Raw genomic sequence first — 25,071 nt, forward strand, 5'->3', positions numbered from 1 at the left:
TGTTATCCTTCAATTCCCCCCTTCATTTCATTAACATCGTTAGCTTGTTTATGCCCCTCTGTATTACATTTTATTTTGTGAGTCCCTGTTTTTTTCTTTCAACATACATTGCCTCCTTTCCTATTGCATTCGCTCTTCTCCCCATATTCAACATATCTGGTATTCTTTAGAGCCAATCTTCTTTGATTCTTCTGAAATTGTCAGAGTTTTATAATTGGAACATAATTATCTTGTTTTGATGCCTTTGATGTGCATATACTTCAGTGTATCGGGATGATAATTTTTTGGTATATGTATTGCAGAGTCATCCATAATGGTGCTGGTTGAGAATCGACTTGTGACAAAGCAGGGCCCTCGATTTGACTGCCTTCTGTTTGGTGAGCATCACACTTCTTTCTTTGGCTTTTAAGTTTTTCCCTTTTCAATGGTATTAAGCTAAAGCTGTAAGTATTCATTTCTGATTCCAATCCGTTGTTCTAGATCTGGATGACACATTATATCCCTTAAGCTCCGAACTAGCTGCAGCATGCACCAACAACATCATAGGTAATCTTGTAGCTAATCTGCCCCTAAAAAATTGTGTAATTTCAGTGTTCTTTTGAAGGAAATGTTAATCTTTAGATTTTAATCTAAACCAGAGTCTGAAATGCAACCCGGAAAGCTTGGAGTTGAATATTTAGATTGCCACCGAATAATTTCTTGGAATTTACGTGAGCTTGTTATATGCATCTCCAACTTTGCAACTTGAAGGTGATCAGAGCCAGATGGACTATGGGCTTAGTGTTCACATTCAACACACCCAATATATTGTCTGTAACTAATGCACTGTTGCACACACAGAGTTGGATCACCCCACCCCTACTGGGGTTGTAGATGAAATTAAGACTTCTCTTAAGCCATTAAGGTAACTTTTGAGGTTTGAATTGTGTGTGTGATCCGGTTGTTGTGTGACAGATTATGTGAATCAAAAACTGGGAGTTGAAAAGAGCAGAGTCCCTGACTTGAGCAAGAGAGTTGTATAAAACTTATGGGACAACCATGGCCGGACTCAGGGTAAGCATTCAATCCATATTGTTTCATGTAATTCAACATGGTATTTCAACTTTTAAGGTTAAAATGACTGATTTTTAGCATTGGGAGTCTTCTATAGCTGATTACTGAGGAATTCAGCAACCCCCTTATGTGTCATTGGTTAGCAAGTAGCTTAAGAGTGGGGTCCCTTATGTGTCATCGGTTAGCAAGTAGCTTAAGAGTGGGGTTATGAGTTGCTTTCAATCAGAACCTGCTTCCTGGAATGACTGCAGAACATCTGAGACATACTACCATAATTACTCCATGGTTTTCTATGATTTTACTGCCCACTACTATGCCAGGATACCTTTTGCAAATTCATGAGACTGAAACCCTATTTCTCATATGTGGTCTTTAAGCCTCAAGGAACTCTCTTCTTGCTCCACTAATGATAATATATGAATGCAAATATAAGGTGTTCTAGATGTCTTTATTTAATAACTACTACCGATATCGATTTCTAAAATATGGAATTATGATCAACGTTATGGCTAGGAATTGCAATTGGATTGAGAACCTTTTTCTCAACTTTCATGTTCATGAATTCCTTGCATATTTTGACAGTATTCTTTGTTCTACGCAGGCAGTGGGCTATGAATTTGAATATGATGATTACCACAGGTATCTAAGAAATCTTGTATCATCTTCTAGTTGGTAAATTTACAACTATCTAACGTTTCAACTTTCGACAAAATTAGAGAAAATTCCAGTGATTTGACTTTCATTGTTTAGACTGTTTGGAATACCATTGATTGCTTTTGGCCTTACACGCTATCCTGTTTCACTCACTGGAAACAAACATTTCTTATATAGTTTTGTTCACGGAAGATTGCCATATGAAGATCTTAAATCAGATCCTCTACTGAAGAACTTGTTATTAAGCACGCCTCAGAGGAAAATTGTAAGATCATATGGATCCCTTCAAATTCTTTTTATGATGATATTAAATGAAGTCCTAGGTTTTGTTTGGAAACTTATTAGCATGCTCGTTAACCGCTTGTAACTCTGTTATGCAAAAACAGATATTTACAAACAGTGACAAAGTTCATGCTGCAAAGGTCCTTAACAGGCTGGGATTGGAAGATTTCTTTGAAGGTATAATATGCTTTGAGACACTTAATCCTCTTTCAAATATTACTGAAAGCAATAATGAATGGAATATGCCCGCTAATAACTCTACAATCCCGAAGACATCCATAATTTGCAAGCCCTCAAAAGATGCCATGGAGCAGGCTCTTCGCCTTGCAAACGCTGATCCACAAAAAACGGTATGGTAACAAAGATTTTGATGGCCATTTTCCTTCAGCTATCCATTTTTTCATGAAAATATTGACTCATCTAAGTACCGTAAAAATTTTATACCAAATCCCCCTTAGTAAACAAAGAAGGATAGCTAACACCTTTGCTTTGGCCCCAGTGTGAGGGTACAGGGGTATCCTATAGCGATACGTTTTCTAAAAATGACCATTCTGGCTAAAATCCCCCAGGGTGAATGACCTAGTTGTCTTTTGAGAAGTTATGTTGCAGTGGTATTTTCACAAGAAAAAGATGCATGTTGCTCTGATCATGTCCCACATACTGCACAATTATCAACTTGTCTCTGAAAATAGTCCTTTTTCAACGAGGAGGATCTACAAAGAGAATATTGTATTGAGTCCCAAAACATAAAGCTGAAGGTGTGTGACTGAGATGTTTAAATAAGAAAGAGATGTTTGTTAGTCTGATCACATCCCACATATTGATCAATTATACATCTGTTCCCGAACAACCCCTTTTCAGTGGAGAGGAGCTACAAAGGGACTGTTGTACGCAATTGTAATCTAAACTCAAACCAATCTAGCAACCTGCAATTCGAGATCATCAATTTTTATTTACCTTATGTATATCATTTCAACAACATCTATTGTAAGAGTTTCTATTTAATTTATAATGTTTTCGTGCAGATTTTCTTTGATGACAGTCCCAGGAATATAGCCGCAGTAAAGCATGCAGGCCTCCATACCGTATTGGTAAAGACCATATAATTGTAAATGGGATATAATGCTTTTGTAAAAATACATAATTGGTTGAATCTTCATCTAATTACGCCATAAGGCATTTCCCTTTGGAAAAGACTCCCTTGATTGCCACTCTCCACCATTTTTCACCGTTGATCTTTGTGTTAGACGATTGAAGTATTATTCACCATCCACGTGAGTTTTGGTTGGTTACCGTTTTTCACCATTGATCTGTGTGTTACATGATTCAAATATTATCCACCGTCCACGGGAGTTTTGATTGGTTAGAGTAAAATCGTTTTACAGTGTAACGGTTTTTGTTGGGGCTTATAGTTGGTTAGGGTAAAATCTTTATACAGTATAACGGCTTTTGTTGTGGCTTACCTTCTTGGCACTGTGTCAGAGCATGGACTCATTTACATTTACGTTTACGTTGACGGCGGAGATGATGAAGATCAAAATCCCTTGCACGACCCGCAGTGGTTTACAATTTGTTTGTAGACCATTACAATTCCCGACATGAACCGAGGACATGATGAATGCTTTGGTGCTTTCATCAGCGACAATTTTTTCGTTATTAGCCGTGATCTAATCAGGTGGAGTGTGGAAGTTTATGATCCAGAAACAAGGGCATGGACAACACTGGAGACTATGGGAGATAAAGAGAAGGGAAAGGCCCACTGGCATGTCTGGTTGTTTCTTCTTGCAGCAAGGAGTGATGGAATGTGATTCCAATGAAAACGTGTGGAGGGCACTGGGTTCTCTTGCTAAAACCCTTGAAAGGATTTAGTGTTCTGGGAAGATTTTTGTTTACGGTAATGCCGAGAGTAATGTTAAAGTTTGCTATATCTATGAGCCGCCTATAAGAACTGCAGCAGGAAAGCAAACAGAAATGATTGGGATGTACAGAGTATTGAGATTTGAAATTAAGTAACAATGATTACCATATTGTCGTTTGAATAATGTAGTAAGAAATTTCACTTTCTTGTTATCCTTGAAGGAACATTGGTAATATATTTTGTCAGTTGAATAGTGTAGTAAGAAATTTGACATTAATGTTATACTTGAATGAACATTGGTAATAGATTATGTTATACTTGAATGAACATTGGTAATAGATTTTAGAGAGTTCCTGCATTAAAAATGATGTTATTTTTTTTGGATGAGTTTAGAGGTGCACAACTGAGCAATGTTGGTTGGTTGTTAAAAATTTCAAAAGTTTTATGGCATCCCAGAATATTCCAAAATACAATTTTACAGAGACTGAAACTCAAAACTTTTTTTTAGGTAAATTGTGTGTGGTTATTGATCATTAAATATTTCTATGGCATTTGAGAGGACACTTTTTACCATATTGTCGCTTGAATAATGTAGTAAGAAATTTCACTTTCTTGTTATCCTTGAAGGAACATTGGTAATAGATTTTGTTAGTTGAATAACGTAGTAAGAAATTTGACATTAATGTTATACTTGAATGAACATTGGTAATAGATTATGTTATACTTGAATGAACATTGGTAATAGATTTTAGAGAGTTCCTGCATTAAAAATGATGTTATTTTTTTTGGATGAGTTTAGAGGTGCACAACTGAGCAATGTTTTATGGCATCCCAGAATATTCCAAAATACAATTTTACAGAGTTATTTTTTATTAGATATTTCATTTGTTTCATGGTATTCCAGAATATGAATTATGGACCTTAAATTTGTTGCAGTTTCTCGATGCATATCCCTTCTCTTCTCGTTTCATTTTGTCAATTTTACTTCACCAAAATTATACACACTTTGATCAAATCAGAATATTTAAGCCTCCACTTAATGAGTTCTACTCTCATCATCCCATGATTCATGAGATTCGGTAGTTTTGATATTCAAGTTTTTTCATAATTAAAGTTTATATGTTTAGCATAATGTTAGATTCTATATTTAGTCTTGTGATGATTTTAGCTTTTATTATGGGTAATTTATATATCCAATTTCATGTTTTTACTTTCTAGATTCTATATTTAGTCTTGTCATGATTTTAGCCCACAACGACTCAACATGCTATATGTTTTGGATTTTCAAAACAATACTTTTCACCCACAACATGCTATATGTTTTGGATTTTCAAAACAATACTTTTCACCCACAACGACTCAACATGCTATATGTTTTGGATTTTCAAAACAATACTTTCTTTTTATGTTTTGACTAGATCATGAACTAAGATCATGTAAGACATTTTACGATTAATGTAAGAATGTTTACTTTTTTTCTCATGGAAAAAAAATAAAAAATAAAAAGTTTCATATAGTTAAGAATTATGTTTGCATTTTTTTAATACTAGAGAATTTAAAATGATGTTGTTTATTAATTAGGTGAACAAAGTATTACTATAATACAACCTCTAATAATTATAATATGTGTCATGATACATTCAAATAAACTAACATTATATGAAACACATTTGTTAATGTAGTTATGTTAGTTAACTAAAATAAGTTAAAATTTGTAATTATTGATAACAGTAAACCATTACTATTATTACTCATAGTAAGAATTAATGGTAGCTATCATCATGAAAAAATTGAGATAGCCAAAAAAAAATTATAGTGTAATAAAATTATGTTAGGAAAATTATTTTAAATTGAAATTATTAGAATATATTAAAAAATATTTCTTTATAATAAATTAAATTTCTAATAAAGTATTACAATATATTAAAAGGAAATAAATATGTATTACAACAAATTACAATGTAGTTGAAGAAATTGAAGGCAGATGTTGAATCATATTAAATAATTTCTTAAATTCAAAAATTTTAATGTAGCGATGATTTTCATATGGTCAATAATAGAAATAATAAATTACAGATTATTATAAAAATAATAGAATGAGTTCCATGTATTGATCCACCCTTCATTGTACGAGTATAAACGAGTAGTTGTTAGTGTTCACAACTAGAAACCACATTATTAAATGTGGTTGATATACACAGTAAGCTACAGCTTAATATATACTATATTATAAACTTATAATAATATTATAAGCTCACAAAATTAGAAAATGCAACATATTATTCATATTATAAACCCAAAGGGTTATAAAGCACAACTAAATTAATAAATGTGGTTAATACACACTGGTAAGCTATACCAATCACATACATAAACATATTAGTAAATGTAGTTGAAATTACCCAATAGGCATTAACTATATAGATTTAACATCCGTATTAATATTGATAATGATAGATAGATATAAATAAAAGTAATATTATAAAAATAATAATTATATTATATTATATTATTAAACCCTATCATTATTATAAATCCAGGGTACTAATATTATTAACTCTTTGGAATTTATTGTGAGTATTAAAATGTTTAGATATTTGGAATTTATTGTGAGTATAATATTATTAACTCTTTGGAATTTATTGTGAGTATTAAAATGTTTAGATATTTGGAATTTATTATGAGTATTAAAATGTTTAGATATTTGTTTTCAGATATTCTAATATGATCCCACATCCAGGGTACTAATATTATTAACTCGTTGGAATTTATTGTGAGTATTAAAATGTTTAGATATTTGTTTTCAGATATTCTAATATGATCCCACTTCAGCAGAGAGAGGTGCAAATGTTGGAGAATTCCTAAAACAAAAAATACTTGTGCCATTTTGTCTTCTTTTGAAGTTGAAAATTCTTCAGAAAAAGACGAATTTCTTTGTCTCGTAGTTGTTTAAACACTGGGACATAAATAGAAAATGATCTCTTAAACACTAAAGCATGGCACCAATATTTACTGGTCCATTTCAAATTGACATTGAGAAAATAACGTATTACTTTTCAGTACTTGGAAAAACTAACCCATAGAACTTGCTAGAATCCCTACAAACATATGATAAAATATTCAACATCACATCTATCAACATCAGGATCTCTAAAACACTAAAGCATGGCACCAATATTTACTGGTCCATTTCAAATTGACATTGAGAAAATAACGTATTACTTTTCAATACTTGGAAAACCTAACCCATAGAACTTGCTAGAATCCCTACAAACATATGATAAAATATTCAACATTAGATCTATCAACATCAGTCACGCCAACAAGAGGTATCTATTTTTTTTTTTCAAATTTCCATTCCAGATTGTGCAATGTATCCATCCTTTTTCATTCATTTCTTAGCCTCTCAACTTTGAACTTCATTTTCTGATTCAATAGTGTATCCATTCTTTTTCTACCTTTTCCTATTGTGCCAGAAAAGTTTTTTACTATTTCAGTAATTTGTCCATTCTTTTTGTTTACTAATTGAGCAATGTTTGATATTGTGGGAGCCTTTATCACTGTTGAGGGCAATACCACATTCACTAGGAATTAAAACAACCTCTCTACTGTCTTTCGGAGGCTGGGAAAATTGAGCAATGTTTGATATTGTGGGAGCCTTTATCATTGTTGAGGGCAATACCACATTCACTAGGCATTAAAACAACCTCTTTCTGAGGCTGGGAAAATGCAGAGAGGTTGATCTTCATATTGGAAATTATAGAGCATACTATTTTTATTACTAAAATTGGGTATGCTTTTCAAATTTTCAAGTCCAGGTTGGGTAAGAACTCAGATTCTGGATGGCAACCAAAGTCTAAAAACAGGGCACATAGGGAGATCCCAAGCATCAACGATATGGATGCTAAGACTCCAAAGATCCCTGGGTGGTGCTCACTCTGTGATGTTACCTACAGCACAAAGGAAGTTCTTCACAAACATGTGTTTGGGAAGAAGCACCAGTCCAGGTTAAAAAAGTTGAAGGAAAAGGGTTCAGAAGATGTAGTAAAGCCACAGAAAAAGTAGCCACAAGGACTGGTGGGGTGGTGTTCTCTTTGTGAGGTTAGTTATAGAAGCCTAGAAAATCTTCATGAGCTGCATATGTCAGGGAAAAGACACCTGTCCATGTTAGGAATTACAAAGACAAAGGAGCAGGAGACAACAGAGACTAGCAAAGACAATGTTCTTGGAAAAAGAAAAGATGATTCAGTGAAGGAAGAAAGAGATATGACATCCAAGAAACGCCACAAGTTACATAAAGGAGATGTTGCCCATGCCCAGCTTATAGAGGATGGAAATTCTGAAGCCCATTTACCGGTCTATGGTGAGACAGAAAGTGTTGTTGGTCGCAAATTTGAGGAAGAAGCTTTTGTCAAAGCTCAAGATGAAGGGGCAAATTAAATGTTCCAAGCTTTCAAGTGTTTTAGGTTCTGTGAACATTAGATTTCAAAATTTTCTTTAAGGTTTTGTGACAGTTGAGACACTTCACGATTGCAGAATAGAAATCCTTGGAGATTCATAAGAAATGTTTTTGAACATGCTGGAATTAAATATTACTTAGGGTTGAATTTCAAAAATTTTGATGTGATTCATAAGAAATGTTTTTGAACATGCTGTATGGTAGGATTTAGAAAATTTTGATGTGATTTTGAACTTTTCATATGTAAACAGTTCTTAAGGTGGTTGTGATTATGAAAGAATTGATTAACCTCTTTGCAAGTTAATTGGTTTATCCTTTCAACGTTGAAAGGTTTTTAGAGAAGGTTCTCTGTAGCAAGGGGCCTTTGTAAAACTGAGGCACCTGCTGTCTTTCTGAGGCTGGGAAAATGCAATTGTCCCCATTCACATGGGAGGCAGGGCAATGTCGCCTACCCTTTCTCCTCGATTGATACCCATGACCTCAGAGACACGATGATTAGGGATCCCTACAGACAACCCATTATACTTGTGCAATTTGTCTTCTTTTGAAGTTGAAAATTCTTCAGAGAAAGACGGATTTCTCTATCTCTTAGTTGTTTAAACACTAGGACATAAATAGAAAATGATATCTAAAACACTAAAGCATGGCACCAATATTTACTAGTCCATTTCAAATTGACATTGAAAAAATAACGTATTACTTTTCAGTACTTGGCAAAACTACCCCATAGCACTTGCTAGAATCCCTACAAACATATGATAAAATATTCAACATCAGTCATGCCAACAAGAGGTATCTGTTTTCTTTTTCAAATTTCCATTTCATATTGTGCAATGTATCCATCGATTTTCATTCACTTCTTAGCCTCTCAACTTTGAACTTTGTTTTCTGATTCAATAGTGTATCCATTCTTTTTCTACCTTTTCTTATTGTGCCAGATTTTTTTTTTACTATTTCAGTAATTTGTCCATTCTTTTTGTTTACTAATTGAGCAATGTTTGATATTGTGGGAACCTTTATCACTGTTGAGGGCAATACCCCATTCACTAGGCATTAAAACAACCTCTCAGCTGTCTTTTTGAGGCTGGGAAAATGCAGAGAGGTCGATCTTCATATTGGAAATTATAGAGCATACTATTTTTATTACTAACATTGGGTATGCTTTTCAGATTTTCAAGTCCAGGTTGGGTAAGAACTCAAATTCTGGATTGCAACCAAAGTCTAAAAACAGGGCACATAGGGAGATCCCGAGCATCAAAGATATGGATGCTAAGACTCCAAAAATCCCTGGGTGGTGCTCACTCTGTGATGTTACCTGTAGCACAAAGGAAGTTCTTCCCAAAAAACATGTGTTTGGGAAGAAGCACCCATCCGGGTTAAAAAAGTTGAAGGAAAAGGGTTTAAAATATGTAGTAAAGCCACAGAAAAAGCAGCCACAAGGACTGGTGGGGTGGTGTTCTCTTTGTGAGGTTAACTGTGGAAGCCTATAAAATCTTCATGAGCTGTATATGTCAGGGAAAAAACACCTGCCCATGTTAGGAATGGCAAAGACAAAGGAGCAGGATACAACAGAGACTGGCAAAGACAATGTTCTTGGAAAAAGAAAAGATGATTCAGTGAAGGAAGAAAGAGATATGTCATCCAAGAAACGCCACAAGTTACATAAAGGAGATGCTACCCATGCCCAACTTATAGAGGATGGAAATTCTGAAGCCCATTTGCCAGTCCATAGTGAGACAAAAAGTGTTATTGGTCACAATGTTGACGAAGAAGCTTTTGTCAAAGTTCAAGATGAAGGGGCATATTAAATGTTCCAAGCTTTCAACTTGTTGAGCGTAAAATGGTCTTTGTTTTAGGTTTTGTGGACATTAGATTTCAAAATTTTCTTTAAGGTTTTGTGACAGTTGAGACACTTCACGATTGCAGAACAGAAATCCCTAGAGATCCATAAGAAATGTTTTGAACATGCTGGAATTAAACATTATGTAGGGTTGAATTTCGAAAATTTTGATGTGATTCATAAGAAATGTTTTTGAACATGCTGGAATTAAATATTGTGTAGGGTAGGATTTAGAAAATTTTGATCTGATTTTGAACTTTCCATATGTAAACAGTTCTTAAGGTGGTTGTGATTATGAAAGAAATTGATTAACCTCTTTGCAATTTAATTGGTTTATCCTTTCGACGTTGAAAGGTTTTTAGAGAAGGTTCTCTGTAGAAAGGGGCCTCTATAAAACTGAGGCATCTGCTGTCTTTCTGAGGCTGGGAAAATGCAGCTGTCCCCATTCACATGGGAGGCACAACAATGCCGCCTACAGTTTCTCCTCGATTGGTACCCATGACCTCAGAGACACAATGATTAGGGATCCCTATAAACAACCCATTACTTACAGAGAACCCACTTTGGGATTGTGGAAAACAAACTTGAAAGTTTGGAAGCCATGATGAATAGAATCAGGATGTTGGCTCAAATCCTCCAGCAAAAACTGTCGGTGAACATTAAAATGGGATCTGATTTTCTCCATGATGAAGAAATGACTCAAAAGTAACAGACCCGAGGCAATTACTCTACAAATGTCAACCAAAAATGAACGAAGAACATGCATCATAGAAATGACCAGACAGATAATCATAGCTCCATTCAATTGAAGCCATGTCAGTTGATACATTTGATTTCATAGAATATTTTGACAAAGGTGGGAAACAAAAAATTATGTGGCTTTGGGAAACTGATAATAGACCATGCTTGGATGGTAGAAAAGGCATTTTACTACAACCAAACTCTACTCTCAAGCCTAAGATAATCACCAATCAATCTCAAGTATGGTATTTCTTACAATTCTTTTCAGCTATTACATTGAGGAGATCTGAACCACTTGCGGAGGGAATAGCTCTCGATGTGACAAAAGGAAGTTTTTGTTTGTTAATAATATGGACAAGTAATCATGTGGAGGAGAGAAATCAAACACTACTAGAATTAAAGCACTCCCATTTAGGCATACTTGTTTAATGGGATAGGAGATTTCTCAATATCTATATATTTGGTAATGAGACCTTCATTATTCCAAGCATCGACAAGCATATCAATATACATAACAGCAAGAGAGCATCACTTCTCCTTTAGATTCTCCAGAGTGCCCACATAGGAACCCAAGGTAGCCACTCTTCCACTCCAGGAGTACTGCATATCATTTTAGGACATCATTGCTCCTCTTCAGTAGTCTTCCTACCCTAAGAGTGTTTGGTTCAGCTTCTTATGCATCATGTACAGGTCCAGCCGTAGTGAATAAAATTTCTTAAGAGCACCAACCTTTTGATGAGAAGATTCTTAGAGATGAACAAATTGGGCTTCAAACAAACAGGAACATGCTTGCTTCCATACATAAGAAAATATGGATAACAATGATTTTTTAGTTGTACAAAAAATGGAGAAGCAATAATTGTTTTATCATTATCCATATTAAGTTTAACCTCTCATTGCTATTATAAGGTTTAACACTGAAATGATTATGCTCTAATATGTCTGATTTTGAGTCTGAGTCAGTAAAGAAAAATGCTCAAATGTAACCATGTGCTCCTTCAGCAACCATGATGTCATGGTGACTTGGGAGCTCCACAAGCAATTTGTGAATTTCCAACCATTACATTAACCCACTTGCAACTTCTCTTGGTAATTCTTTCCTCGCATCTCTATTAGATACTTAATAGACATTTTAACATGGGATAATGTCTAAAACACAGGGAGAACATCAAGGTCTACAATGGAATTTATTGTGAGTATTAAAATGTTTAGATATTTGTTTTCAGATATTCTAAGATGATCCCACTGCAACAGAGTGAGGTACAAATGTTGGATAATTCCTAAAACAAAAAATACTTGTGCCATTTTGACTTATTTTGAAGTTGAAAATTCTTCAGAGAAAGATGAATTTCTCTATCTCGTAGTTGTTTAAACACTGGGACATAAATAGAAAATGATCTCTAAAACACTAAAGCATGGCACCAATATTACTGGTCCATTTCAAATTGACATTGAAAAAATAACGTATTACTTTTCAGTACTTGGCAAAACTAACCCATAGAACTTGCTAGAATCCCTACAAACATATGATAAAATATTCAACATCAGATCTATCAACATCGGTCACTCCAACAAGAGGTATCTGTTTTTTTTTCAAATTTCCATTCCAGATTGTGCAATATATCCATCCTTTTTCATTCACTTATTAGCCTCTCAACTTTGAACTTTGTTTTCTGATTCAGTAGTGTATCCATTCTTTTTCTCAGTATACTTTATAGTCTTCCGTGCAACAAATTCTGCAAGTGCATAGACGTGTAGATTCATGTGTTGAATCCAGAAAAGTTCAGTTTATTAATGCGGATTAAGTTCTATTTTGTTGCAATTTTGATGTAATTCAGGAACAAGTGACGTAAAGAGGAAGAGCCACGAGGATCAACTAGTAGAGCAGGATGTTTCCACTTCCAGTGGTAAATGGTCTTCTATGCAAATTCCTCTACCTAAACTTGATGGGAATATCTCTTCTCTAGGTATTGGTATTCAGTATACTTTACAGTGTCCCATGCAACAAATTCTGCAAATGCCTAGACCTGTAGATTCATGTGTTGGCTACAGAAAAGTTGTTCAGTTTATTAATGTGGACTAAGATCGTTTTTATTGCAATTATGATGTAATACAGGAACAAATGATCGAAAGCGGAAGAGCCCCAAGGATCAACCAACAGAGCAGGATGTTTCCATTTCTGGTGGTAAATTGTCTTCTATGCAAATTCCTCTACCTAACCTTGATAGGAATATCTCTTCTCCAGGTATTGGTATTCAGTCTACTTTACAGTGTCCCATGCAACAAATTCTGCAAGTGCCTAGGCCTGTATATTCATGTGTTGGTTGCAGAAAAGTTGTTCAGTTTATTAATGTGGACTAAGATCCTTTTTATTGCAATTATGAAGTAATACAGGAACAAATGACCGAAAGCGGAAGAGCCCTCAGGATTAACCAACAGTGCAGGATGTTTCCATTTCTGGTGGTAAATTGTCTTCTATGCAAATTCCTCTACCCAACCTTGATAGAAATATCGCTTCTCCAGGTACTGGTGTTCAGTCTACTTTACAGTCTACCATGCAACAAATTCTGCAAATGCCTAGACCTGTAGATTCATGTGTTGGCTCCATCTCTTCTATCTCCTTAACAGATGTGCCTGTGACATGACCCCTTATGATGCCTCATCAATTAAGGACTGTTTATGGATATCAGTTGCTCAATTTCATACTTGAATGGCCGCTTTCATATGGTATTCCTTTGGATATCTTGGAAAATCTGGGAACGCCACCTATTCCATCACTTGATACCATATCTCAGTCATTGTCACCCAGTAACAATCCAATTTCGTCGACTGTGATCCCAAATATGCAATTCTATGATGTCTTATATTTTGACCAATAGTTTAAGGAGAGAATTTTGATTTTGATCTTTGGTGTGATTGCTCTTTTGGATTATCTTGTTTTCTCTTCAAGAATCAACTATTTTTACAATGTTGTTAGTCCCTTTACAATGTTACATGTCTTTCCCCTTTCGGTTGTAAAGACTATAGTATTGTATTTTTGTTTTTTAATTAATTAGTTACAAAAAATGATGATATACCATTGTTTAAATTAAAGTTTTGTTGAAATCACATATTGCATTTCACATTATACCTTATGTTTAAGTCTGAGAATTTATTTAACCTCTTCCCAAGATAGATATCCAATTCTTCAACCCATATATCTTATGTTATAAGTTACATTTTGATTAACATTTTTTCACAAATAAACTAATGCTAGCATTAGTTTACTAACATTAAATGTTTTCATGAGTATCCCTCGAACTTGATCTTTCTTTGCACCATTTTAAACTTTCCACCACCTTGTAAGTTTTATGACTTGTAGACTTTGTTTTATAACATGAAAATGTTTGACAAATGTTAGAAAATCCGAAAGACAAAAATATTTTTGCCTATAAATATTGGTACAAATTTAAGAATATTTCTATAATTCTGGTCGTTTACAACATTTAGAAAAAGTGAATAGATATGTTGATATTTAGGTCATTGACGTAATGCACACACTACATGGATAACGGATTTTTGCACTTTATGCCTTATGGCGTTTCCTTTGCAACATCTGGTGCAAATGCTAGTAGATAATTTGTACAACAAATAGTTCTTAGCCCGCGCACTCAGTTGCAGGTAGTCCACGCACTCAGCTCTAGACTCAGTCCTCTACGTAGTCAGTTGTAGAGACTTGCATTCCTTCCAAAGTACATATCAACAAGATACAACCATAACACAGATTTGGATCATAAGATGATTCTTCTTCTTATTATTTATCCCTACATATACTATTATGTAGAGGGATATATCATCAAAATACCATGGTCCATATACCATGGAATCCCCTAATACAAGCTACTATGGTAAAAAACCATTCATCATTTACAAAATTACATTATTCTAACAAAAGGGAGGGGCTTCGACCCGCCTCAAAGCCCATATACCGCATAGTATATCTACTACATGATCCACTTTGGCGCTCTGCTACTCCATTGCACGGTCCACTTCACGCTCCGTTGCATCCTTTACTTCGCAGTCCGCTCCACAAAATGCAAACTCTTCATCAAAATCTAGGCCAAGTTGGGTTGCGCCAAACATAGGGTATAAATCCAAAATAAAAGTGAAGAAGAAGAAGAATGAGGCTTCAACGAAAACTCATGGTGGGACTAAAGAGGACTCTCGAGCCTACACAATATTTTCATCATGGAAAACATATGTTATCGAGGTTATAACTAGGAAACTCATGGAAGGAAAGGCTCTACCACTATGTTATGATTTTACGAAATGACGAGTGAGAGAGGTTAAAAAATTGCAACATAGTGGGGTCGACCTTGTGGCTAAATATCACAGTATGAGGTCAAGATGCATAATGCAATGGAAAAGTGATATGTCTTAACCTATATGCTAGTTTAGAGTACAATACGTTCCACAATAGGTCAGCGATCGTGGAATCAAAGCATCAGGAAAACATCACTAAGTGATAAGAGAATCTTCAGCACCCTGAAAAAGGCCCTTCCCAACACTTCAAGCAAAAGGTCAAAAGTTCACAAAAATAAATTAATAAAGTTAAAAGTTAACTTTAGGAAAGTGGGTTTAAGTTTTGAACTCACCCAATTTCATTTTTACCATCCAAGTGTTGAGGAGAGAGCTTTTGGTGTAAATTTGAGCAAACAAATCCAACCAATTCCACCAAAGAATATGGAAATTGCGAACTCTAGGTAATTCATAACCCAAAATTCTTCCATTTAAGTAAAAAATTTGATAGATCAAATCATTTTTTTGAGTGAATTTTTAAATTTTAAAACCCGTTATGCATATACACGGGTCTCGAATTATCGGGCCACGTATAGAAAGCCCTATACATGCTTTATCAAAGGGAAACTCGTGTATATACATGACTGCCTCTTACAGAAGTTGCATACACACATAATTAAGTTTGTAATTCAATTTCTAATCGGTTAAATCACTCAATTATTTTATGATTTCAATCATTTGGAGAGAGAGAGAACAGAGTGATGTGGATAATGAAGTCTTAGAAGATCAAGAATCGTTGGATGGATTGAAAAATTGTGGTTTGCTCAAATTCTTCATGATGCCCAATATGAGAGCTCAAACTCGATTATTGGAAACATTGATCAATTATTGGGACCCATAGCAAGAGAAATTTTTAATAGACTCAATGCCTTTGCAAATTAAAGTGGAAGACATCTACTTCATTACAGGTCCCTCCCAAAGGGGAGAAGCAGTAAATCTGAAAGGCAAGGCTAGCGGGGGCCTTAATATTGATGATTATATTAATGTGTATTATGCACGAAAAACTAACAAAGTTGGGTCACAAGTCCCAATTAAACAAATCGCGAGCCTACATGTCAAGATCATACTTTTCATTATTACTAGGATATCAGGCTCAAATTCTTTACACCAAGGCCTCACGACTAACTATGTTTCTAGCAGTGGAATGATTGAAACTGGTAGTGTATTATTGGTGTAGAATGCTCTTGGTCAATATGAAGAATGAAATTACATCAATCAAACAAGGGAATAAAAATATCTTCGGTTATGGTACCATTCTCTGCTCATTTTTCTTTGAGCGGATTCTTGTGCTACAACCCAGAGTAGAATCTTCCATCAACAATCCTAGAGATCCAAGGATGGCCAGATGGGCAGAATTGATTAGGTACTTGGAAGGGGGGAAGTCACCCAGGCGACTTTTGATGACGAGTTCTTCCAGTGGTGGGAGCAACAAGTCGTGGCCATAGAGGATTACCCATATGCAGGACTAGACTTCTAAGAGGACCCAAAGTTAGTACTTCCCGAGGGAGATGCATGGGGAAATATTGGTAAGTTTTTTAATTTTTTAAAATATTTGATTTATTTTATTTGATTTATTTATTTATTTATTTATTTTAATTTAATTTAATTTTTTTCGTTTTTAAAGATAATATCAATAAATTTAAAGTATTTTTTAATGAAACAAAAATCCTAACAAGATGAAATGATCATGATGCAGATGTGGGACTAGTGAGACCAGAGGTTCTACCGAGGCATAGGCGTCATGTCAGAGACGCAGAGATAGCAACAAATGAGTCCGAGAGGGTCCTCCATGTAGTACAAAGGAACTTGGAGAGTTTGACATGCCAAGTTCCGATGGCAATAGTAGAGGAACTTCCTGAGGCTATACATAGACGAGTGGTTGGAGTACCATGAGAGTGGGTGTGACTCTTTCAACAAGTGTTGAATGCCATCATCTTCTTCTAAGATGCTCATCCATGGCAGGGCCCTGAAACTTAGATTTTAGATAGACTGATATTTTTGATATGGACATGATTAAGCTAGAGACCTAATTTTGCAAGACATTTGTCCACATTTTGTAATATTTTGACACTTATCTATCTATATATACAGATATTTCGAGATGACTTGATCATATAGAAAGATTATTATTTGATGTTTTTGATTTAATGTGATGAATGATTGATATGCCAATCCAATGCTTGGTTAGCTATAGAATGAGAAAATAAATTATCTGATTGTGGAATGTGAATGAAAGTAATACAATTAAATGATCTTTGTAATAATCTCATTCTCAGAAATTGATGATGTAATAAAGGATTCCTCACATGATAAATATTATTTAACTGAGACGCAACCAATTGTGAGTGCAAGTACGCCACTAATTATTCAATACCATAAGATATTTCTTCAGAAAGTAAATTAATAATGACATTGTATTCAACCATATTATTAGAAGCAAAACCAATACAGATGTCTCTTGTGACCAACAACTCACCAGATGGTTAATGTATTACCCAAGCGGCAGAAGCTAAATTCCAGGTGTGTCTACTAGCATCATATGTGAATCCTAAGTACATTGAATCACCCATCAAAACCTTCCAAAGAAGATTGAAAACACCATCATCACCACAACACCCATAGATAGAAAGTAAAACTATGTACAATATTTAGAAAAAAAAAGGCAAATACTTAGACAAGAGCCTAAGCATAATACTTCATGAGATAAACACCCTTCTTCAAGGCCCTTTTAATAATGTAAGGACTGCACCACATAGGTTTGAATTTACCTTCCCCCAAGGTGTCTTTATCTTGGTCATAGACCAAGACAAGGCCACCTTCACAGAAAACCCTAGGTCGCATAGACTTATGATATTGAGCTTTGACTATTTTCTTATTGGCTCCATTCATTGTGGCATCATGTTGATGTTGCTCATCAAGATGTTCCAAAAGAACAAGGCATTCTTCAATGCTTAAGGTTTTTGGAAGAAGTTGGACTACCAACTTAAGAGATGGAATCTCATATTCTATATGAAATATTGAATCCAAACCATAAACTAACTGAAATACAGTGAACCCCATGGAAGTCTTAACATACATTCGATATGCCCATAATGCAGGATAAAGCATGATGTGCCAGTTGGACTTTTCTTGATTAATCATCATTTGCAGGATAGTCTTAATGGATTTATTAATGGCTTCAACTTGTCCATTAACTTGAGGATAATAAGGAGACAAATGCTCCTTCCGAAATCCCAGTTTCAAAGCCAACTCAAACATCATCTTATTATGAAAGTGACTGCCATGGTCAGTGAAAATATCTTTATGTATACCGAAACGCAAGATGACTTGATTAAAAAGGAAAAGAGTTGTTGTCTCACCATCATTATTAAAAGTGGGCATAGATTCAACCCACTTCGTAAAGTAGTATACTGCTACAATAATGTACTTGTGTCCCTTAGCTGAAGCTAGGTTACAAATTGTAAAATAAATTCACCACTTAGTAAATGGGCCGACAATGATGACATTAAAAAGCCAAGCTGGATGAGCGTGCATTTTTTGAGTATAGATTTGACAAGGATGGAATTTTTTGACCACTTCAATACAAACTTCGAAAATAAAAGGCCAAAAATACCTTGCATGCAATATTTTCTATGTTGTTGCAAGCCTAGACAAACGAGCTCTACAAGCCCCACTATGGCAATAATATAAAACTGACTCAACTTCTTCTAAGGTCAAACAATGTCTAAGAATTGAATCAACTCTGTGAAAATATAAAGTATCACCAATGATCAAATAACTCTTAGTACAATGACGTAATTTTTGGCGTTCGTCCTTAGAAAAATACTGAGGAAACTTTGAAGTCTGGATGATATACAATGATGTCACCATACAAAGGATCTTGTGAGGGGATAAGAAAAGGATGTTCACCTAGAAATGATTCTTCATAAATATCATCTACTTGACAAGGCAATTCTAAAATTAATTATGTGAAAACCATAGATTTATTTGAATTGGGTGACATGAACTCTAGATAAAACTCTTGTAAAATAAAAATCCGTTTATTGTATTTTCCCCTAATCACTCACGCACTGAGGACAAATTGAAATGGAATGACATCAGCTACTACAAAATTTTTTCTTAGCAAAATGTAATGATGGAGTCATTGAATAACATGAACTGTCGCTAAATCCAATTTCTCAATGTGATAATATTGGAGTTCAAGACCAACTAAGCCATGACTTAAATAATAAATCACAATTTCTCTAAGGGCATCATATTCCTAAACCAAAATCATACCGATGGTTGGTTCTGTCACCGCGAGGTATAAAAATAAATCTCTGCTATAATTAGGTGGACTCAAAAGGGGAGCAGAGTTAAATGCATTTTTCAAAGCATCGAATGAACATTGAGTGAATTTGTCCCAAGCAAATGGGACTCCTTTCTTAAGTAAATTCATAAAACCTTTTATGATCTTAGTGTAGTTCATGATAAACCTCAAAAAATTAGTTATTCCTTGGAGACTTTGAAGTTGACGAATACTAGATGGGGGAGGAAACTGAAGTATTGCCTCAACCTTGAAGGGATCAACTTAAATCCCTTCATTAGAAACTATGAATCCCAACAACCAACTGGATGTAATAGTGAAAACACACTTATTAGGGTTCAACCGGATTTTATAGTAACGACATATCTCAAAAATTATATGAAGATGTTTTAAATGTTCCATTCTCTTGCGAGAGCGAGCATCTTAAGCATCCAAATAAGCTTCGATTATAAGTTTGATGTCATGGAAAGCATATGACATAACCCACTGAAAGGTAGCTCCAACATTTTTAAGGCCAAAAGGCATTTTCCTATATGGGAACGTACCCTAGGGGAAAATAAACACCACCTTATGTTGATCTTTAGGACGAATTCTTATTTGATTATACCCATAAAATTCATTTCCAGCATACTCATCAATAATCTGATCTATGAATGGAGTGGGGAAATTGTCTGTTGGAAGGAATTTATTTAAATCCCTGAAATCAATGCATACACAGACTGTTCCTTATTCTTTGTCCACAAGGACTATATTTGAAACCCATTTAGTTAGAGGAACAGGGTAGATGAAACCTGCTTTAAGCAGTTTCTCTACCTTTGCCTTGATTGTCGCAACTTTCCTAGGGTTAATCGACCGAAGCTTTTGATGCACAATCTTTGCATTTTCATAAGTCTTGAGCTCATTCTAAACTATACTAGGATCAATCCTAGGAATTTCCTCATAATACCAAGTGAATACATCTCTAAACTCTTTAAAGAGATCAATGTAAATTTTAATCTCTTTAGGGGAATAATAAACTCCGATGAATATATTTTCGATAATGTCAGGATTCTTGGAAATGTTCACCAGAATAGTTTATGAAATTTAAGCTATGTTATCTTTGGAAAAAATATGTGTTGGAGGCAAAGGATTTAGAATTTTGTGAACACTTCCATGAGAAATAGGAGTAGACAAACTTGATTCGACTTTATGCAAGTCAGGGAGAAAATAGGACTAATGATGCAAATCATCCCATGGCATCTCTAGACCAGTCATTGCTTTTAAAATTGCCTCCTCAGATGGCAAAATTATATCAAGGCAATCCATAGCAAAAGTGGAATCAATTGTCTAGGCTGGCACCACATTATCATCCACATCCTCTGATGAAACGAATATGGGATCAAAATCTGCAAAATTAACAATGGATTGATATGCAATTTCTGTTGCAGATATAGGATAAGTCATTCCACCCACTTGCCCTTCTTCTATTGTGTTTTTAGGAGGGGGCAAGGGCCAAGGATCTGAAAAATAATGGGTTATAAAAGAACATTGTCGAGGGACCATCATAGAGGATGACATGGCATTGATATGAGCAACAGGAGGTGGAATATAAAAAATATCCATCAATGAGGAATACATTCCAACTCTTAAATTATCGATAGGATTCTTGGTATTCTTCATCAAGGGGATAGTGGAGTCAGTAAATGCATTTGGGTCATTGGGAGAATAGGCTAATTGATCTATCGTAACAATTTTCCCTTCATGAGGAAAACATGAAATGCAAAATAAAGATGAGAGTATGGCATCCATCGCATAAACCCAGTCCCGACCCAACAAAAGATTAGAATCAAGATTAGCATCGACTATCTCTACTTCCACGTTAACAACCTTTCCCCCTACACATATAGGGAAGGCAGTCAGAATCCCATGAGGCCTATGAGAATGACCATCAAATGTAGTTAAAAGAGTAGGACAGGGAACAACTTCAGGGGACCCGATAGCTTTCCACCATGACACATGTGGAATCCCCTTCATTAAACACAGTTTGAAAGATGGTCTTCCGGGGGTAAATAGATTTAATTTGAAAGTCCATATGATGAGGGAGTAACTTTTTAACATATGACATTACAAATGTAATCACTAGATATTTTTCGGGTCAACTGCTTTGATTGTAGTGAGAAAACCACTTCTTTGCACAAGACACTACTAGAGTACCACTAACGCTGACGTAGCACAAGGGGCTCTGAGCTAAATATTAAAAAATGTAATAGTTATGAGCAGCCCTAGCATTTGGATTATAAGTCGATATTTTTTAGGATCCTTTTGGCATATGAGGTATAGGTTCAACTGTTGGCCTCTCTATATGAAGAGGTTCTTGAGTATCGGAAGCAGTTTTAGCCTTATAAGGTTCTGGCTGTCCATAATCATGAGATCTAGTTGAAATATCAACATGATTCTTTACCATATACACATTCGATGTCAATTCCCCTTCCCGGTTGCCCGCAATAGGGGCTTTAGTATTAGAATTTGCGCCAGCGAGTAATTGTTGCCCTTGGGGAAAAGGGTTAGTAAGCACAACCTGGGAACTAGAAGAACCTTGATGGGCTAACAAGTGTTGAGCACCTTGAATCTCACGGAAAATATGAGTAAGATGATCTCCACTGCATAAATTGCATGGCAATTTAACCTTCTTTTTAGAATCCTTCTTTCCCTCACCAGTGTCTTCACTAGGTTTATTCACATTCCCCTTCCATCCCTTATCTTTATTTTTCCCTCCTCCTTTCTTATTACCATTGGATTATTGATTCCCTTTGGGGTTCGAGGACTGAACAACATTAACCGCTAAAGGTTGAGAAGGGGGAGACATTGATAGCTTAGTCTACATCTGGGAAGTAGATTGTAATGACAACTATTGTAAATGATTTAACAAACTACATATATTACTATCGACCGATCCTACAATTCCACCAACATGGGGGTTTGCTTTCGATTTGGCGAGATCAATTTTATATCTAGGAGCATCAAGCAATATCTTATGGAGGACTCCACACTAGGAATAAATAAGCTCTAATTGATGGGCTCTAAAGATAGCTTGTTCTTTTTGTGAACACTCTTGAAAGTGACACATCCTTAGATATCTCAAATTGTAATGATTTCAAAAACCACTTGAGAAGAAATTCATCAGGGATATAAGCCTTGATCAATCTCTTCCTTCTGCGCCACTCTTGAATGTGGTCAGAAATATGGGTGGCCTTGTCCTGTTCAAAATTGGCCAAAAGTTCAGTTCCAGCATCATAACGGACATGCAACTGAAAGTGGTTGAGAAACATTGTAGCCAACTCACCAAAAGTAGAAAACAACCCACCATTTAACTCAATATGCCATTACGCTGCATTTCTAGTTAAGGGGCATTGGAAAAGTCTCAACCTAATTGAATCATTAATCAAGGAGTTTAATGAGTACCATAAGTGGAAAGTGGTTAAATGGTTAGCTAAATCCTCACCATACTTCCCTTTAAATTTTGGTATATCAGATAGAAGTTTGGTAGGGACTAGGGGCCAATCCAGGTTGTAACAGATCATATCATTAGTCAATTTTGAAAGGTTTGGAAAATTAAGAGTTGTTGGGAATGGTAAGTGCAGAGAGACTACATAATTCCAAGCTCCAATAGTGGAATTCCCAATGCTCAAAAAAGAGTATTCAAGATTTTGAGAGGCACTAGGCTGCCAAGGATTACTCAAGGCTCCAAAAGGTTGGAAAAACCAAGAAACAACAAACTAAACCCAGATCAAAGAAAAACAACCCTTCCAGGAAATACTTGATGGTATTCCCCAATGAAATCGCCAAGTCTATTGGCGGGAAAAGTTCCCTAAGGCGAGGGTTGAAAGCCTCAACAGAGCAAGATAAAATAATCAACAAAGAACACTCAATCAAGCATTCCAAACATTCCAATTATCAAATTTGGATTTAGAGACATACCTGAGGGTCCTACATTTGAACATGTTTATGTATGGTCCAAACGCTCTGCTTCCTCCAAGATATGTAGACCTGTAAATCAATCACATAAGCATATACATAATATATAATTCAACATGCATGCATAAGGATATATTATATCATGATATATAACCATTCAGATTATCATTTATAAGATGACAACATATATCAGGAACAAGACATGAGCTTCTTTATTGATTAACAATAGTAAGTGCAGGATAGTGTTGTTGGCCACAACCCCCCCATAGATTTTTGAAAATATATGGGGACCCTCCATTATAAATTGTGCTAATATCACCTTTAGAATGCTTTGATTTGTTTTTATCTTCATGACTTGATGATCCTCCTCTAAGCCTTTGACAATGAGTGCTGCTCTATCTTTGTCTCACATGAAACAATGGCTCGGGGATATGATTCTTTAAAATGAAATCATTATCGAAATATTATGCATATGATTTCTTTGAATGAGGTTTTTGCACATTTCCTTCACACACATGGTTGTCCATTTTGAGCCTTTCTCTTTTTCAATTCAACGTAATGTACATTTAAAATGAACTTGTTCTAAATAATTTCATTCATTTGTTTACTCGAATTGAAGTTCTCATCATTTTTATTAAAATTTACTTTTAATGCACTAAATAAACATTTGGTAGCTAGGATTAACAATTTTTCTCATTTCTAACTAAAACTTCACATAACAATTACCTTGGTAGCTAGGATTAACAATTTTTCTCATTTCTAACTAAAACTTCACATAACAATTACCTCATTTTTAATAAAAAGAAAAAGCAAATATTTATTAATACCTTTTATTTATATATAAACAAAAATTATATACATATATTATTTTCTTTATTTATTAATACCTTTTATTTATATATAAACAAAAATTATATACATATATTATTTTCTTTTTTATACATATGCAACGTTTGGTATTTAATATTACATATTGTAAATACAAATATTATGTTAATATGGAAGATATATATATATATATATATATATATATATATAAAACGATTTAAAAATTCCTTTCATACTCATAGAACTGTAGTTTTAATAGTGTCGATTTGTGTAAATAATTGATACACTTGAATTCCTAGACATGAGAATTATAAAATAAATAATAAAATAATAATAAAATCAACATGTTTGCCTGGACCAAATGGAAAATGCCTTGCCAAATGTTTCCAGTGCATTCAACATCAAGGATTCACGAAGTCTCTAGTGATTATAACAGCTCCATCGTCGATCCAATAAGAATCCCAATAGCATTTGAATAAAGTTTATTCCACTTGAACGATAAATGTGGGATTATAGTCTTATCCCGTACATTGGTTGGAATGAATCCCATCAGAAAACGACTTCGCGCCTAGCTTGTTAAGAGGAAAATTAATGAGCGAATCCCATGATATATAGGAAAAATAGAAGATGATTCTATCAATAATATAATATGTATATATGATTTTTTTGGCAAATCTCTCGCCAGATTATATTATTTTGTAAAATCATGGCAAATATTTCACTGGATTATAAAATCTTTTAAGATCTTGGCGAATCTT

At 34.7% G+C, this 25,071-nt stretch overlaps 1 protein-coding gene and 1 pseudogene across 1 annotated transcript; one reads left to right on the forward strand and one right to left on the reverse strand.

Annotated features, from left to right (window-relative positions):
• The first annotated feature begins 313 nt into the window (after nt 1-313).
• Nucleotides 314-7,912, forward strand: LOC149226962 (uncharacterized; annotated as a pseudogene).
• Nucleotides 7,913-17,907: 9,995 nt separating this feature from the next.
• On the reverse strand, nt 17,908-18,486 carry LOC149226963 (uncharacterized). Its single transcript, XM_089380370.1, has one exon. It carries the CDS (start codon nt 18,484-18,486, stop codon nt 17,908-17,910), a length of 579 nt encoding a protein of 192 aa, XP_089236496.1.
• Between the last annotated feature and the right edge of the window lie 6,585 nt (nt 18,487-25,071).

Source organism: Pinus tabuliformis, chromosome J (genome assembly GCF_031772625.1).
Source record: "Pinus tabuliformis cultivar Carrire ecotype Pingquan chromosome J, CPIR1, whole genome shotgun sequence".
NCBI classification, from domain to species: Eukaryota; Viridiplantae; Streptophyta; class Pinopsida; order Pinales; family Pinaceae; genus Pinus; species Pinus tabuliformis.

Excerpts from the sequence above, each read along its gene's own strand:
- LOC149226963 (XM_089380370.1), bottom strand. The coding sequence starts at position 18,486 with ATGATGTTTGAGTTGGCTTTGAAACTGGGATTTCGGAAGGAGCATTTG.